This window comes from Buceros rhinoceros, unplaced genomic scaffold, assembly GCF_000710305.1.
Source record: "Buceros rhinoceros silvestris isolate BGI_N320 unplaced genomic scaffold, ASM71030v1 scaffold13523, whole genome shotgun sequence".
Classification (NCBI taxonomy): Eukaryota; Metazoa; Chordata; class Aves; order Bucerotiformes; family Bucerotidae; genus Buceros; species Buceros rhinoceros.
This window is the reverse complement of record NW_010405463.1, coordinates 64,197-79,520: the sequence shown is the minus strand read 5'-3', so window position 1 is coordinate 79,520 and position 15,324 is coordinate 64,197. Positions and strand designations below refer to the sequence as shown.

At 36.3% G+C, this 15,324-nt stretch overlaps 1 protein-coding gene across 3 annotated transcripts in view; it reads left to right on the top strand.

Annotated features, from left to right (window-relative positions):
- The window catches only part of EFTUD1 (elongation factor Tu GTP binding domain containing 1), a 69,275-nt gene that overhangs the window by 14,643 nt on the left and 39,308 nt on the right, over nt 1-15,324 (top strand). For 2 of the 3 annotated variants that reach the window (XM_010133756.1, XM_010133755.1), the window contains 3 exons: nt 2,374-2,513; nt 3,202-3,380; nt 4,073-4,196. In XM_010133756.1, coding sequence (XP_010132058.1) covers nt 2,374-2,513; nt 3,202-3,380; nt 4,073-4,196 — 443 coding nt within the window. Of the gene's footprint in view, nt 1-2,373; nt 2,526-3,201; nt 3,381-4,060; nt 4,197-15,324 lie in introns of all 3 variants that reach the window. The other variant, XM_010133754.1, reaches the window with a different exon arrangement.

Below are 15,324 nucleotides of genomic sequence, written 5' to 3'. Positions count from 1 at the left end.
CCTGCTGAATAATGTAAGTAAATGGAGTACACTAAAGAAACTCCATTTCTGCTTCTCGGTTTTAACATGGAAAGGTAGAAGATCATCACATGCAGAGGATGATTGCATGAGGGAGTTTAGTTGTCATTCAGTTTGAACTAAATGAGTTATCCTGGGGGAATGTGGGAATAAAAAGTTGGCAGTAGCTTGCTTACTACATTACCTGAAATCTGATGCATTTAATCAACAATCTACTGAATCTTAATAGTAGATGTAGTTAGTATATCTTTTTCCATATTATTATTTCTACAGCATTTGTTTGCCACACGGCTGAGGTTGAGTTAGTAATAATGTGGTTACCCATCCGTGTCACCTCTATTACTCATACTTGGTTCGTGTGTGTGGTGTCTGGATGCTGGAGCATCTCTCTGCTGGTAGGGAATCTCTCTTTTTTGTCTGCTCCAGAATTTTCATTTACTGTTTTCTGTGTGACTGCATGGTCCCATCTTTTAATACCAATATTATGAAGCTGTAGATTCTTTCTTATGAAGTGAAACGAAGAGAGGGAAAAATATGGTGGGGAAGAAGATGAGAGAATCAGCATTCGTCCAAAATTGATTTCCTTTCTGAATGGTTTTGCCAGCTGGAGAAATTGAATAAATCACAGTATCATTTAAAACTGGTTTTGTTGCAGATCCATTGCCTTAGGTGCATTGATCTTGTTCTGTGTTCTGCTTGAGTGTGTTACAATTCTATATAAGAATTTATTTGACAACGTTATCTTTTTGTGGTTTCTAATAATACTATCGGGAGTGACTAATTTTATAGAAATTGATTCTGGCAGAAACCAGGATGGAAATCAAGGTTGTACCTACTAGCTAAAGTCCCACCCACACTCAGTCTGCTTCCCATCAAATTGAGAATATACTTAACTGTGCTTATATGTATTGCAACTTACACCGCTGCATTCAGAATTTTAAGGTACCTTTCACATTTGTGATTAGGGCTATCTGACACCTAAATATGCGGATATTTTTAAAAATACCACTGATAGCGGGAAGAAAGCAAGCAAACTTTTTTCTTGTACCCAGGGTTATTTACACAAATGAGAAGTATTTTTGGACGACAAAATGTGTGGGAATGCATACGTGTGTCTTCATGTGTATACTATGCCATCATACATAGACTGCATTTATGACACCCTTGGCTGTCTCATCTGTACTTTACCTATCAATCTCCCTCCTCTGGGAATTTTTCAGACATTCCAAACCATTAAACAGCTTTGAACAGCTGCCTTCAGGAAAAAAAAATCATTATGAAGTTTTCTTCTCCACCATCTGCTTTGCATTTTCCATTGTTAAGCCTCACTCTCCTTTGCAATGAAATAAACAAAGCAAACAGAAATACCACACTATCCCAGATTTCAGAGGTACAAATTCTGTCACAGTGATTATTTAAGAGATTATTTTGTAGGGGCAATTTTGTCTTGCTTTTGCCTTTTCTGACATACAGTGTGTCTGTCCCAAGTTCTGAGTTCTGAAAGTCTGTGCTTCAAACTCTGACATTTTATCCTGGGGGTCTCTCTTCGGTAATTTTTAGAGAGATTTTTAATTTATATATATTTTCCTACTCTTTAGAGCTGAATGTTTGGATTCAAGGTAAGCATCATAACTGTCTTCAGAGCGATTTCCTCAGGTTCTAAGAGGAATTTTGATGAAGTGTCTCATTAAGCATTGTTTTAAATTGAGTCTCTTGCAAAAAGTGGTGTATGCAGAAAATCATCCATATTATGATATAAAAAAAAAGTCTTAACTGATAGTGAGATGATCTCAGCCACTATATGAAGTTACTCGCTAGAGTGAACAAAGACTTTTCTCTGCATTTGAACACTTGCCATTAAGGTTTCCTGAAAATAATAAAGATACCACAAGCAGTTTAAAATAATCGTATTTGGTCCCTGTGTATTTGGAAGAAAAGTCTGGTAGTTTTTTCTCACTGTCTTGGTAGAGATAATTGTAAATTTTTATACTGTATGCTTAGTCTGAGTTGTCATTACAGCTCAGGATAACATACTAAATGAGGTGTAAAAAGTGATTTTGAAACTTGGCTTGTTTCTTTCCTGAAAAAGTGAGAATTCACATGGCAGCGTAAAAAACTTGACTTATTTTAATAAAATAAACAGAGGTTTGTTGTTTGGTATTGTCGTGGCCTCTTCATAAATATGGTAGAGAAAGAGTTTGCTAATTTTTGCTGACTTTATGTAGTATTATGGAGACAAAAGGCATTCTGCAGAAGTTTTTATTTATGCCCAATATGGTATTCTGGTTATTATGATTTGATTTATTTTAAAATAAATGACATTTCCAAATAGTAATGTTTTAAAACACAATGCAGGCCTTTAACTCAAGAAGAAATAGCTCATCGGCGTGAACTTGCAAAACAAAGGCATGCAGAAAAATTGGCAGCAAATCAAGGAAAGGAATTGTCAGAAAAGCCCCCAAGTGAAAATTCACCTGAAGGAACTGGGAACACTGGTGATACGAAAGGTATGTAATGCTCTGCCATCTACTTTTCTCAAGGGATATTTGTTTAATAGTGGCGTCTAGGTGTTGTCAAGAGGCTGTGTGTCTTACAAAGAATCATCCACGTGCCAGTCCAAACAGTTCAATAGATGGAACTGAATGAAGAGTGAGGAGGGATTTGTAAGAAAGCCAATAGTTCATACATGCTGTAAGTAGTGCCGTGGATACCTGTGCCTATAGCCTGGGAACATGCTTAGTCTCGGAATTTTGAGTCAGTGAAGACTGATGATGTTCTGATAACCAAGTAAGTAATTTTCACTCTAAGCAGAAAGGTGTGGTGACTGACTTTGCTCTTCTGTATGGGGTAGAAAGATTCAGGTTTGTTTAGCTTGCCGCTAGAACCTTCTTATGGACTTGATACGAGCATTCTTTATGCCAATATAACTTTCACTTCCTTTAAGCTTTTATGAGAGTTTCATTAAAAAGAAAGCAAACAGCCTAATAATAAATCGGTATAAAAGCAGCGTAAAGCAATAGGACTGGATTATAAGTTACAGTGGGGTCTTCTTGCTGTCTTTTATTGTGTCTCCAGATGTGACAGGATAATGTGTAATTGAAGTGGTGTTTTGGTTTTTTTTGTCTTTGGATGATGAGACAGAAAATGCTTTTATGCTTCATATATTTTTCTAACTTTGATTAGGCGAAGAGCAACAGCTCACTGGTCAAGTAGAGAGCGTGACCTCAAAGGCGACGAAACAGGAAGCAGACAACAAAGAGCCTTTCATTGCTTTTGCTAGAGTGTTCAGTGGCGTGGTGCACAAAGGGCAAAAGATCTTTGTTTTAGGACCAAAATATGACCCTGCTGAGTCTTTGCATAAGGTAAGAGGTGACAGTGAACTGTTATCATAACTTGGGATTCTTTGGGACACTGATGACAACTTTTTACATGTTGCTCACTCAAAAAATAGGAAAAAAAGGTTCAAAATAAATGATTCTGTGATTTCTAATGTAGGCAAGTGTGGTAATAGCTGTTTGTGTCCCTAAACTCATTAGAAACATTAACATTCCAAAGTAGTTGAAGTACAGCGTTGTATTAGCTAACAATGAATCAGGATGCACATACTTAGATTCAAAGAAAACTTGTGAAGGAAAGAACAATACTTTTGGGGAAGAGGAAGGTGCATAATATTACTGAAAAAAATGGTGTTAAATGTTTTGAGATCGTGGTCATAGAAGTTCATGACTTATAAATTTACTTTAAAATGTTTGTTTTCTCAGTGACAATGAAAAGTGAACTAGGAGTAGCACACATCTAAAAATTACCAAAGAAAGCATTATTTTTATTTTCTTGGTAACATTTGCTCATTTGCCTAAAGACTGGGTTTTTGGAAGGGAAAAGAATATTTTCAAGCATATATTGGGTTTTAATATCTAACTTTTGAAATGAAAATGCTTTAGAATGTGTTTCTCTCCTTTGGAATGCAAGGAAATTTTGAGGAAGAAGTTTTTATCAGTACTAAGTGATAAATAACCAACAGTGGTTGTTTTACTCTGTATAGCTGTCATCCCAGTGTCCTGCTACGGATGAGCTGCCATTAGTACCTCATATGACTTGCTGTACGTTGGAGAATCTCTACTTGCTTATGGGAAGAGAACTTGAAGATCTTGAAGAAGTACCTGCAGGAAATGTTCTGGGTAAGATGTAACTAGTATTTAATTTCCTAGCTTGAATCCTTATATCATCCGAAATACACTGAATTTGTTTTGATGTGATTAATAGTAAGAAAACCTAAATAAATCTCTGAATGTTTTTAGGTATGTTGTGTGTGCAAAAAATGAAGGTACGCTAATTAAACTGCGATTTCAGTTAACTTTGAGTTGTGAGGAGGGAAAAGATGCATGAATAGGAGAAAACGGGGGATTACATTAGCTTGTTACCTTCAGGCTGGAGTGTTGCCAGGTAAGCATCACTGCCAGGAATTGCCAAAGGCAGCAGTAAGGTCTCTTACTTTATAAATTTCCGGGATTATTTATAATATTTTCCCAACAGTGGACATTCTGTAATATGACTTCTCTAGTGATATGGATAATTGTAGTTTTATTTATGAGACTGCTTGAACTATGATGGTAAAAACGATTTCTTTTATGGCTGTGGCAAATTTTGCATTTTCTCCTCAGACAAGGTTCTAAGTGGTAAGTCATCCTAATCATTGAGTTATGCTATTTCATGGCAGATTCTGAGCTGCCTTTCTCTAGAGTGTGAATAGCATTTTTTGCTGGTTTTGTCTTTCATTTGTCTGGTTTTAATATCAAAAGTAGTGTTTAGAATTTAGAAAGTGTAAACTTTTTTTCATTTTGTGAATGAAAACGCATGAACTACAGAAAAATACAATTTTTTTCCCATCTCTTGTCTAATTTTTAGAAATTTGTAGTAAACATATAGTAAATTAGGAATAGGTGTACTCTGTCAGGGTTGGAATTGTTAATCTAGGCAGTTGATCATGCTGGTCACTTTTAGCATGGGCCAGGTATTCAGAACATAGGCAGCTGGTGATTTAGTGTTATTTGAAAGCTTAATACTTTTAAATTCTGAATCATATCTTACTCTAGTCTGATGCCTAAGCTGACATTTTCAGTATCAAAATGTATTAAGTATATGGTCTGTTTACTTCAAAAATTGATTAAGAATTTTGAAAAAAAAATCCCACGCCAAAACACTGCAGTACAAGTATCATCTTTGTGCTTACTGAATAATAAATACTCCTGGGGCTGCCTCCTGCAGAGAAAAATATATTGAGGGTATTATATTATGATTTTAGTGTTAAGAGTTGGACCAAATTTCAAGAAACATTTTTGTAACCAATTAATTCTACCAAAAAGTTGTGAGTAGTCTCTACTGCTGAAGGCTGCTTTTCAATGGGGTCCAGCTTTTCCACGAGGAAAAGCTTATTAGGTGAGTAATATGGAAGTTACAAATGGTGACATAGGATTTGTCCTATTTTGAAGAATTCATTGGAATTTTAAGACCAGAATTAATAGTCAGAGCTTTTATCTGGACTATGGTGTTTCGTCTCTTTTTACCAGGTCATTGTCTAGTCTCTTTATTTATTGACAAAACAAGTTTTCATTGTTACCTGGAACAAGTATATATATCTCTCTCTATATATATATATTCAAGTATATAGGTTTTTTGGGTTTTTTTAATCTGTTCTAGTTTTAAAGAATTTTTGAAACTAAAAGCCCTGATTACCTTCTTGTTCATTTGTTTCTCCCATTTCCCTGTAAAGCTGCATTGTTAATTTACATGAATTCAATAAACACCTTTACTGATTTGATGATGATTTACCACACTCGGGAGAAAATGCAATACATTTATATGAAAGGAATCTGTAACAATGGTGATGCAGGATGTTTTATTATTCCAGTTAGTAACAGTGATTTCTGTTTCAAAGGCCATTTATCTTCCAGCTTTAAAGCATACCAGCAGTGATTCCTCTCCAGCCATATAAGGAAATTGCTTGTAGATTATCTAGCAAATTAAGGAAGCTTTTCTGAAAGCTCTGTATTTTTACTCTGTGTAATTAAATTATTGCCATAAGGAATACACAGTTAATCATGACTGCCTATTTCCACTTTAAAACTTGCAGTATAGGGTTTTTTCTGATTTTTTTTTTTTTTCTTCAGGGTTTGGAGTTCTTTTGCTATTATTTATAGGTTGTTTCTTACAAGGAAGATCTATTTGGGCCTAGTGAGCAGCCTTTTTATACCTTAAATTGTCTTAGGCAAAGGTTTAATGGTCAAAGACATGGCTTGATACATAGTTGTTTTACTGAAGATGAAAAGATTTTATCTCTTGTACTTTGCGTCCAGTTAAAACTCCCTTAAAATACTACTCTCCTTTTAGTTCCTAAAAATCTGAGGAACTTTTAGCAAAATACTGTAAGAGGAGAAGTAATGAAGCATACTGCACTTGACAACCAGAATTCAAGAACATCCAGCTGAAAATCAATGCTGAGTCCCTGTCTAATATGTATAGCCGTTGTGGCAGGGTTTTTTTTATATCATTCTAAGTCCTGGACATTAGGAAAGGCAAACTGCTTTACATGAGTAAATTTGTATTGCAAGTTTGCAGCTCAAATGTTTTGTCAGAAGTATTTGTCAGAAAGCTTTAAGCGCTATGTCATTTTCAAGTAATCTGGCAAACACACAATACTGCGTCCTTTCACATAGCTGTTTATAATTTGCAGTTTTGTTTCTTTAAAATATGTAAATACTGTGCATTTTTTATAGTCCTTGAATAGGAGGTGAGATATGATTTAAAACAAATGAGAAAGTTCTTGGGGACCAAGGATAATAAAGTCTTTGTAGTAAAGCTTCTTTTTAGAATTATTTGTCAGAATATCCTGTGAAAAGAGTAAAATTCTTGTCTCTGACGAAAACACCTGGTTTGTAGTATTTGTAATTCAGAAACACTATTGATTTCTCCGCTGTGAGAACTACAAAGGAGTATGTGAACAAAATGCCTTCTGAGGAGAGAGTACTGTCTTATTTTTCACTGTTTTTTTTCTCTGCTTTTCTGTTAGAGGTCCTGTCCAAGCAGACAGGAAATTATACTCGGTAACTGGTAGTACCAGGTTCTACTTTGTACTGTGAATGAACAGACCTTGCAAGAGGAGAATCTGGTCACTGGAGCAGCAGATAGAGTTTCATTAGCTTAGGTGTGTGCTCTTGGGTTCCAGATAGCACTCGTGTTTAGTTCAAACTGCTGAATGAAAAATGTGTCATTGGAAAAGGCCATGAAAAGGATCTTGAGGTTCAGTTTGGCAAAATGTTGAAGAACTGATCCAAAAATAAACTGTGTGTCTTCATGCGTTGTTTCAGGGATGGCTTGTTTTTCTGTATGGTGTCACAGGCCCTTCTGCATTGTATGCTGTTGCTGAATTTGAACCTCGCTGTGGTCAGAGTGTCTGAGCCTTGTCTTGCAGATGGTCACTTGTCCTTATTGCACTGCTGGCCTTCTCTGTACCGCTGTGTCCTGTCTCAAAGGCCCTATGAAATTCTGCACTGGCTTCACTTGTCTTGCAGTTGAGCTGATGCCTCATTATCTTAATAGAAACAGTGTTACCTGTTTTGTAAATGCTAACTAGGTATATGAATATCATGCTTAAATTCCAAAAATAGAAGTGTGCTTGCAAACAATAAATATGATGATTATGTCTGTCACCTAAATCTGCATCTCAAAATCAGTTGAGATCTTTTGATTCCAGGACATCTCAGGGATGTTTTGGGCTCACCTTTCAGAAACTGCCTGAATATCCATTGGATAGAAAATGTTGTATCATAGACTTTGAACCCAAGTCTATGTGGTCTTTTGAAAATGTCCTGTGTATTAAGGAGAGGGACTTAATTTTGAATTCCAAAGACTGCCTGACTGCATATTCTTAGTGACACTGTAATGAATACTGACCCGTGTTTGCATAATCCAGTGCTGTGCAAATAGCAAGAAACTGTAATTGCCCCACTCTCTTTAAAGGTTTATCCTTCTTTGCTATGGCAAAAATGTCAGAGAAAGGAGCTTCATATAGACAATTATCTAGTTATCCAGATGTGTTTACCTTCTTCAGTTGATTGAGTATTGTAGAAGCTTAGGTCCTTGCTGGGACGCTCCCCTTTTACAGGGAACATCTATGGTACTGGAGGTTCCTGCTGCTGAGCAATTAAGTTTATTTATTTATTTCGTTGTTTATTTGTTTAAACCAGGCAAAGGAGAAATACAAATACAGAAAAAGCGCCATTTTGTAACACTTGTTCTGTCATTTTTGTGGTTGAAGACAGAAAAAGAACTTACTGGGTGATCCCCAAGGTAACAGAAGAAAAATTAGAAAGCAATATGTAACGAAAAAGTAATTTGGGCTCCTAAGACTGAGCAAATGCATGCCCTCCAGATGCACATAATAGCTTCCTTGCCCCGCTTCTTGTTGTTTTTTCTTGTTGCTGTCCTGTAATTGAAGGAAAAATGCCCTTTTTCTGTGGAAAAAGTGTTTTTTTAGCAATGAAAACAGTTGTTGGAGGTAGTGTAAAAATGTACTTTAAATACAAAGTAGTGTGTTTTTGTAGTGATACCGAGCACAGGTGAAAGGCCTAGGATCCCATCCTGAGTATTGGTTCCTTTTCCGAGTAATTTAAGCAAATACTGATGCAAAAAACAAGGAACGTGTTTCTGGAAAGACTGGTTTAGGTACTTGTAGAAGTACAAGTATGTTTAAGTACTTGTATATGTGAATAATATGGGTTTGTTTTAAACTTGGCTCAGAGTCGTATTTTTCTGAATAAATAATTGAAGGATCATGAAGTGATATCTTTTTGTTAATTGGAATAAGGTTTATCTCAAGGCATGTGGTGCATGTGTGCTCATGCCTCTGCACACATGAGGTCAGACTAACATGCATCTTAAAAATTGATGTGTATTCTGCTTTTTATCCACACGTAGCACAAGAGCCTTGTGTTTGCTGCCATACAAGAACTAGATTTTTCTGAAAGCTCTCCTGTATGATTATTTAAGTGCTTTTGGTGTTCCGTTGAAGTGTTAAAAGCAAAGCTTTCCCCTTACCACTAGATTTGTATTGTGTCAGTGTAATGCTCATAGGAGGCTAGATGATTTCCTGAATGTTTTCAAATGCAGTTAACTACGTGAGTATCAAGTGTTCTACCAAATTCAGAGCATGTGTTTCTCTAATTTACCAAATAGCATTGTTGAAAGCAGAAATCTAGAAGGCACTTCTGTTGCCAGCTGACTATGAACTGACTTCCTACATGACAGACTGCTGTGTACCTTGGGTTTTCCATTTCTAAAAGGCTTGTTTTCCCATACAATGATCTTTCAAGATTTAATTATTTATAGAGCACCTATAGGATTCTTGACATGTAAACAATATGACATGGGAAATGTAGGTGAGTACCTTTCTGAAGATAGGTGCCATACAGCTGCGGTTAGTGCGAAGAGCTGGTATGAAGTATATGACTAACCTCATTACAAGGTATCTAACAAGCATTTTATTCCTTTAGGACTTCATCGAACAATTTAGGAGCTTTTAATAAGCAGCCTCTGTTAAGAGCAAAGAGCAGCTGCAAGCGGCGATGCCGTTTTAAAGGCCCAGAATGGCTTTCTAGGACTGGTGCCAGCTAGCAAGCATTACCACCTTCTGTGAAAGCCCTAGGAACAGCCCTGCTGTTGCACCAGCTTTTTATTTCTGTGCAAACATTTGGTGGGCTAATTTCACTCTCTGAATCAGTAATGTGATTATTTAAAAAATAAAGTAGCCAGCTTGAAGTGATTCCAGCTGCATGGGCTGCCTCATCCCCGCGTGTTGCCAGCAGTGAACACAGGAGGGCAGTCTTCCTCAAGGATGTTACTGGAATTAGCTGAAAACGGTGAATGAAACAAAGAAAACTCAAACCTTTGTCTTCAGTTCTGGAATACTTACAGTTTTTATCATTAACTGCCATCTTAAAACCCCAATGAAATAACCTTGCATTTTAAACTAGTTTGTAGTAATCCAGCATTATTCAGGAAAAGGTGTAGAATTGAAGGGATGTTGTTATTGAATGACGGTTTATCTCTGTGAACTGTTGAGCTTACCTGACTTCACTGTATCTATATTAATTTCCTTCCCAGTTAGTCTTGTATGAGTAGTGAAATTGTGGAAAAAAATTTAGTACGTTCAAGCTGGTTTTTTGAGCTAGAGACATAATAGATAATCTGTTGTTTGGCCTTTTTCAATGCTGGAAATGGAAACCATTTTCTTAACTCTATTTTTGCTGTGGTGGACTGAGTCCCTTGGCAGTTACTGCTCTTTGCGGTGTGTAGTTCCCAAAGCAGGCTCAATAATTCCTCTTGCTTGGTGGGTAATGTAACATAACATGGCGCACAGCTAATGAAATAGTATCAAATGAAATTAGAAGGGTATTTCACTGATCATCTGATAAGTTTCCTTTACCCTGTTTGCCTTACCATTTCTGCTCTTTTATTTGTGATTCCATTTGGGGGGATTTGACTTGACAAACTTTATTACAAAAGAAATAAATGATTCATTACCTCCTTTTCAAATCAATATAAACATATCACTGGAGAGTTAAAAATATATGACATGTCTTAGGCCAGAGGTATAGCACTGACATGTGCCTTTATTGACCTAGCTAAAATTTTTTGGGGAGGAATTCTGTGAATGGGTAATAGTTTCCTTATTAAGCCTTTTTAGGTTGGGTGGTTTTTTTTAAATTTATATTGAAGTATTTAAATTGTTTTTTGAGTATTTTTTTTCTGTTTTTCTGACTGTAACTTCTTAAGACTATAAAAGGAAATCACAAATGTAGTAATTCTTTCTGAAGAAAACCACTTCTGAATTCTCTAGTGCTTCTGGAATGTTCTTTGCTCTAATATTTGGGAGTTTATTATGAGATCTTAAAAATGTGTTTAGTCTTGCCAGTGAAATACAAGGGGGTTGAAATGAACTGTATGAGATTATTTAAGCTAAAGTCTTAACACATTCATCTAACCAAAAATGCCTTTAAGTTTGCTCTTGACCACTGTTGCATTGTATTGTCAAAAAATTAAAATAATTAAGTTTTTTAGGAAAAGACATAATGCAATGAAACATTCTGTGGCAGTTTTAAAGCTTTTAGTTACTATAATCTGCAAAATCTGAGCTTTCATGTAAATGAAAATTGGATTTCTAAATAACCTTCCCAATGTGAGGCATGCGCTCCTGATTCTTTGGGGTTTGTGTGCAGACAGATACTTGCTGATGCTTGAGGTTTCCCAAATAGTACGAGAAGGAAAACTGCCCAGACTTGTTGATGTTCATTGTTGCTACTTATATGCCTGTGGGCAGCAGTAGGACTAGCAAGAACCAAGACCATTTCATACCATTGCTGCTTGAAGAAACTCACAGCACAGCAGTGGGCACATGCTCTGCAGCTACTTGATAGAAAAAAATGTAGAAATAACTGGAAAGAGGGTTTGGAGTGCAGACAATGGTCTCTGTTTATCACCTCTGTGGTTGTTTCAGAAAGAAGTGATGTTTGGCCTTGAGACTTCAGATTTGCGGGATGCCTGTAATTACACTGATACACACTGATCAGTGTTCAGGGCCGGTGTTAAAGGAGGCTGACTCCTTTCCCTCATGTAAGGGTGGAGAATTGACTTACGTAGTCATTGCCTCCAGGCAGATGTTACTCAGCCTTTCGATATCTGTGTGTGGGTTTAGGTCACAGATACTAGCTGGCTTATCTCCAAAATTGCCAAACCTTTTTTGTGAGTACATAGTTGGGTGTGATTTTTCAAGCCTCTTTAAAATGAGAGAATAGGGATTTTCCCCAGTATTGCACAGTTACTTTCTTCAGTCACCGTCTATATATTATTTTTAGTCTCTCTCTCTATGAAACTGAGTATAGAATCACAGAATGCTTTGGTTGGAAGGGACCTTCAAAGGTCATCTAGTGCAACCCCCCCCTGCAGTGAGCAGGTCCATGTATAAATAAGGGAGAGCAGTTATCTACAGAAGTAGCTATCTTTCTTTCATGGCTAAGGAACTTCTTATTTTTCTCCAGTACTGTAAGAGGGATGTTAAAGTAGTCAGCATCACCCATGTAAAATGGTAATAGAAGTCTTAAGAGGACATTTTGAGATGATTGGCTGAGCTCACATCCATAATGTTGCATTTGGGATTTTTTTTTTTTTTTTTTTTTTTTTTTTTTTTTTTTTTTTTTTTTTTTTTTTTTTTTTTTTTGAGCATACAGAGAAACACCACTGATGATTTTAGGGAGTTATCTCACATCTTCATTTGAAGAGCCTGATAACTATATCCTCCCTCAGTATGCTTATTAAAATTAGTTGGAGCATGCTTTTGTCTTTGGTGTTTTGTATTAAACCAGTATCCTCTTTAGAATGTCAGTACAGTTTAGTAGGTGGCAGTTCATAGTATAGCCATGTGCTCTCTACTTTCTTACACTGTGGTTCTAACAGGACCGTCTGACTTGCCTTGATTGGCTGAAAATCTCTAAAGATGTTTTAGTGTCTGTAACTAAATGAGGTTCTATGATGGATAAACCAAAGTGACTTCATGTTTGTACTCAAAGTTGTTTGAATTCCATTTCTAAGAATACCCTGCCTGTTAGTGCCACTATGAAATATCGTACGAAGTAGGAAGCATCAGTTCAGGGATGAACTTAGATACTAGGGCATGCCTAATTTGAGGAATTAGTGTTTAAGGTTCAGATTTCCTCAGAGGTGTAAATGACCTGATTTAACAAGGATCTTTGTTTATACCTGAACCTTTTGTCCCTCTGTAGAGTGGTATTAGGTTTGTTTTCCCACTTCTGAATTAAACACTCTGGAGAATTCCCTTTGCAGAAGTAGTTTGCTGTAGAACTCAAACTTTCAGAAAGCTGTTTTAAGGGAACATTTCCTTTGCTTAATGTGGCTGTGGGTTTTCTAAAAATCAAACTGAGAATGTGCAGTGTCATTGCAGGAATAGGCACAAAACAATCACTTTAAGCACAGATGAGTTTGAAAATATGTGCCTTCTTACGTGTACATTCATGCATAGCAGTTCAGACATAAAAAAACATCATAAATCAAATCTGTTTAGGAATGTGTGCAATTACCAATGCAGAAAAGAAATTTTATTCTTAAAGGATTTTAAGTTGAGCAATGTTATTTATGGAAAACACATCGCTCATGCTACTGTGAACGGTGTACTTAAATCAGATAGTGACATTTTTTAAAAGAAGTATATGCTTTTAATTAGCTGGCTATTCCTTTAGCTCTTCAGCACAGATAAAGTTCAATTTCTATTAGACAAATTAAGCTTTTCAGCTTCATTGCAAAGGTAGTCAGTTCATATACTAAAAGGTAGTTGTAAAATGTAGATTTTTCTCATACGATCAAGCTGTAGTATACTGTGGGGCCGATAATAAAAATGTGACTGGAACACTGTCATATAGGTATCATTTAGGCTGGACTTTTATTTAAATGTGGACTTGCAAAGACATGCAAAGATGTAAATGTAAGGGTGTAAAAACTTTGATTAAACTGTCAAATTATCTGTTTGGATAATCATTGTTTTCTGTGTCTTAGAGATGTATTTTACACTGTTCCTAATGTAGCTTCTCTCTTGCCAGGCCTTACATGCAGTGCTGCTTCTTTACCCTTTTGTAATCTCGATCATGACAATGTGCTTTTCCCAACACATCCTTAAATAACACAAACCACCCGCCTAGATAACTGTATTAATGATACAAAATATGTTCATTTCTGATGTTTATCAGTGCTGAAATATATCGTGTGTATCTTAGGGGGGGAGAAGAAACTTGGATCTAGAAATTACAGTTTAGTTGTCTCAAAATGTTACCCTCTCTGTGCCCTGCAGGAGGCAGTGAATGAGTGGTGGGTGCAAGTAGTTTCTGTAGGCAGTGCAGCTTCTGTTGGTTAATCTAGTTTCTCACTGTTTTTGCATAGTTCTTGACTTCTGAGTAATTTCTCTTAAATCTTACCTCCTTCAGATGTAGTACCTCAGGAAGTTGTTCTCTGTATATGTGGTTTTAGCAAAAGGAAATTTATAATTCGCTTGAATTGGTAATGATCAGTATTTCTGTATAATCTCTTTTCCAAGGTTATGCAATATTGAAACTCCTTTACATGGCTTTGACTGAGTAAGGCTTTTTGCCATCATTACTTTAAACAAATATCCTGTGAACACAACAGTTCAGAAGAAAAGAAAATGGTGGTTTTCTTTGTTCTTCAGCGAGTTTCAGTTTCTTATGACGTATGCACAAGTGTCTAATAAGGATTATATTTTAAGTTGGATAATAAATGATCTCAATATTCAGAGCATCTGAGTGATGATGATGATGAATCTTTGACAAATTAGGGTAGTTGGAGAATTTTTGTGTTAATTTTCCATGTGTTTCTTTACTAGATATGGAAACAGGAACCAGGTAACTTATTTTTATCCTTTAAACTGTTTTCTTATTCCCATTTAGTGTGAAGCCAGAGGGCACTATTTTTCATACAATACAAAAACATGTAGCTATTTCCATTTTGGGTAAAGGTCTCACAGCACTATCAGTATAGTGAAAACTTTGGATTATGGTTTTTAATGTGCATTTCTTCATGCAGTATATTTACAAATGTTTTGACTCTAAATTCATCTCATGGACTATTCTGAAAGGCAAAAATCTTCAATCAGTGTACTGCCTGCTCACTAGCTCAACTCGGAAATAATGTGTTGCTTTCATAGTGTGGTGTTAAGTAAAGCCACTGTCATGAAAGCATCTTGCTCAGCTTCCTTTTTTTCTTTGTTACTTCCTTTGTCCTGAGAGAAGCTACTGTTTTTTATGAAAAAGAGATGGGAAAATTCACCTCTGTAAATGTTGCTTTAACTTTCATGACTACACTAGTTGCCTTCTGCACAGAGTAATAGCCAGGCCGTAGAAATTAGGCTGTACCTCCCTCATTTGCCTTTGGAGTGTTAACATGGCTCTGAAATCTACCATTTTTCCCCTAAGCTCCCCACCCCAAACCTTAGTGTTAACCTCCTGTTTTCTCTTCGGGTTCCACCTTTCTCTCTGCCTCTCCATCTGTTACTCTACCTCAGCTTTTTATTTTGATTACCTTAGTTATCCCATGTCAATAAAGTAAGACTATAGGAGAATATTTTGGTTAACCACAACCTAAGCAAATGCAACAGCCCTTCTTCTAACTGGCATTGTTTATGCAGAATAAACCACTAATCCATGAGGGCAATTTATTTGAATGTGTTTT